This window comes from Nematolebias whitei, chromosome 19 (genome assembly GCF_014905685.2).
Source record: "Nematolebias whitei isolate Nwh7 chromosome 19, NemWhi1, whole genome shotgun sequence".
Taxonomy (NCBI): domain Eukaryota; kingdom Metazoa; phylum Chordata; class Actinopteri; order Cyprinodontiformes; family Rivulidae; genus Nematolebias; species Nematolebias whitei.
In genome coordinates, this window is record NC_056516.1 from 39,142,334 (window position 1) to 39,144,460 (window position 2,127).

At 52.2% G+C, this 2,127-nt stretch overlaps 1 protein-coding gene across 2 annotated transcripts in view; it reads right to left on the reverse strand.

The window, feature by feature from the left end:
* Window positions 1-2,127, reverse strand: part of scn1bb (sodium channel, voltage-gated, type I, beta b) — a 5,417-nt gene that overhangs the window by 1,782 nt on the left and 1,508 nt on the right. For both annotated transcript variants that reach the window (XM_037693382.1, XM_037693383.1), the window contains exons 2-3: window positions 1,754-1,920; window positions 1,390-1,627 (exon numbers count right to left, since the gene is read on the reverse strand). In XM_037693382.1, coding sequence (XP_037549310.1) covers window positions 1,390-1,627; window positions 1,754-1,920 — 405 coding nt within the window. The remainder of the gene's footprint in view (window positions 1-1,389; window positions 1,628-1,753; window positions 1,921-2,127) is intronic.

Sequence of the window (2,127 nt, forward strand, 5' to 3'; positions counted from 1 at the left end):
GTCTGCTCCGGGTCAGAACCAGAGCTTTAAACACGTCTGCTCCGGGTCAGAACCAGAGCTTTAAACATGTCTGCTCCGGGTCAGAACCAGAGCTTTAAACACGTCTGCTCCGGGTCAGAACCAGAGCTTTAACACATGTCTGCTCCGGGTCAGAACCAGAGCTTTAAACATGTCTGCTCCGGGTCAGAACCAGAGCTTTAACACAACAGCTGGATTCCCTCACAGAAACAGACTGAAGAGGATCAAACTCACAGAAAATCATCTGCTTGATCAGAGTTGTTGTGTGGAGTCGTTCCGATCAGTCAGTGTCTTACCTGCAGCAGACAGCAGTCGGTGATCTCCGTTCAGGGGAAGTGCTCGATATGATTTCCACCGTCGTTACGAGACGCAGTTATTTTCTTTGCTGCCGTTTCCTCAAGCGAACGTTTTTGTTCCGACGTTTAATTCATCGACGCGTCTGTTTCAGGATTCGCTCAGTAACGGAGTTTCTTCCAGAACTTCCTGTTTATTTACGAGGAGAATGTTGTTTTGTTGTAAACACACGGGGACTTATCGTCAGTTTTATTTCCGTCAGCAGATCAAAGGAAACCAAACTCTGACACCGTGAAAATTCACAGATTATCCAGAAACTCGTGAAGAACTCGGCGGGTCCGTTTGGGTCGTGAACACACGCCCATGTCTCGTCCGAACGTTTAGTTTAAAGTTCACTAAACGTTCAGACTTTAAGTTGTTTCTGGTAAATGTGGTTCCTGTTCTGACTGGCTGTTAGCTTGACCCCATCATCATCGGCAATCTGGATGTGGGCGGTACCATTGATACAAAAGCCCCGCCCACCATCCCAATTGGATAACAGCCTGTCAATCACAGAGAAACACTTTTCTTAATTAAAAACAAACGTATTTTGGAAACTTTTTATTCTTAGTCAGGAAAATACCTCGGTTTTCAATGGAGGGGGCGGGGCTTAACATTTGTTCTGCGGCCAGCCACCAGGGGGCGCTCGTCCTGTGTGGCTTCAGCTTCTGGTTCTGCCTGTAAGGTTGATGTGTTCCGAGTGCTGTCTGCTGCAGGTAAGATACTGCCTCCACACTACAACCTGCCTGTCAGGAAAAATGAGCGACCTTCAGACTGAAATCGTGTCGTGATGTTCGGCCTCTTCGCTGCAAGGTGAGCTCGCTGATGCTGACTCAGCAGAGAGTGAGTCCTAACTGCTGACTCAGCAAGTGGAGACCCATCAGCAGGTTCTGATCCAGACTTCAATATTTAACCCCTTCAGTCCTGAACGGGCCCCTCCCGAGCTGCGATGCAGCAAAGAGCACATCGTTCCTCACTCTGCTGAACTAAGTCCTAAAAGCTGCTCCTCAGAACCGCTCAGGCCCGGTGGACCCGTACCTTTAGCCACCACGGTGAGGTGGACCACCTTGTCGATGACGTCTTTGTACTCGTAGTTGTCGTAGAACAGGACGCGGTAGAAGAAGCAGCGGTAGGTGCCCGAGTCGTTGAAGGTGACGTTCAGCAGGTAGATGGAGGCGTCCTGGATGTCGTTGCTCCGTTTGCTGCCGTTCCAGTCGATCCGGTCCATGAAGAGCTCGTTCTCGATGGTGGCGCCGTTCTCGTCGTACGAGTAGATCTGAGGCAAGGAGCGCAGAGAAGACGTCAAGAACTGGACCTCAGAGTTCTGGTTCAGCCCGCAGCTTCAGGAGGCAGAACTCAGAAGGTCTGGCCCTGCCGGTCCGCCCCACCCGTCAGAACTCACCTGCAGGAAGTCGGACTCTCCTTTGGGCCTGAAGTACCACTCCACGGTGGCGGCTCCCTCCACCTCGCTCCTCCGTTTGCACGAGATGCAGCCGAGCTTGAACCCTCGGCCCGCCACCGCCTCCGTGTCCGAGTCCACCTCCGCACAGGCGCCGTCGCCCCGGCCCACTGCCAACAGAACCAGGTCGTTAGTGGGATCCAGAACCGGGTCGTTAGTTGGATCGAGGATCCACTGTCAACAAAACCAGGTCATTAGTGGGATCTAGGATCCACTGTCAACAGAACCAGGTCATTAGTGGGATCCAGGATCCACTGCCAACAGAACTGAGTCGTTAGAGGGATCCAGAACCAGGTCGTTAGTGGGATCTAGGATCC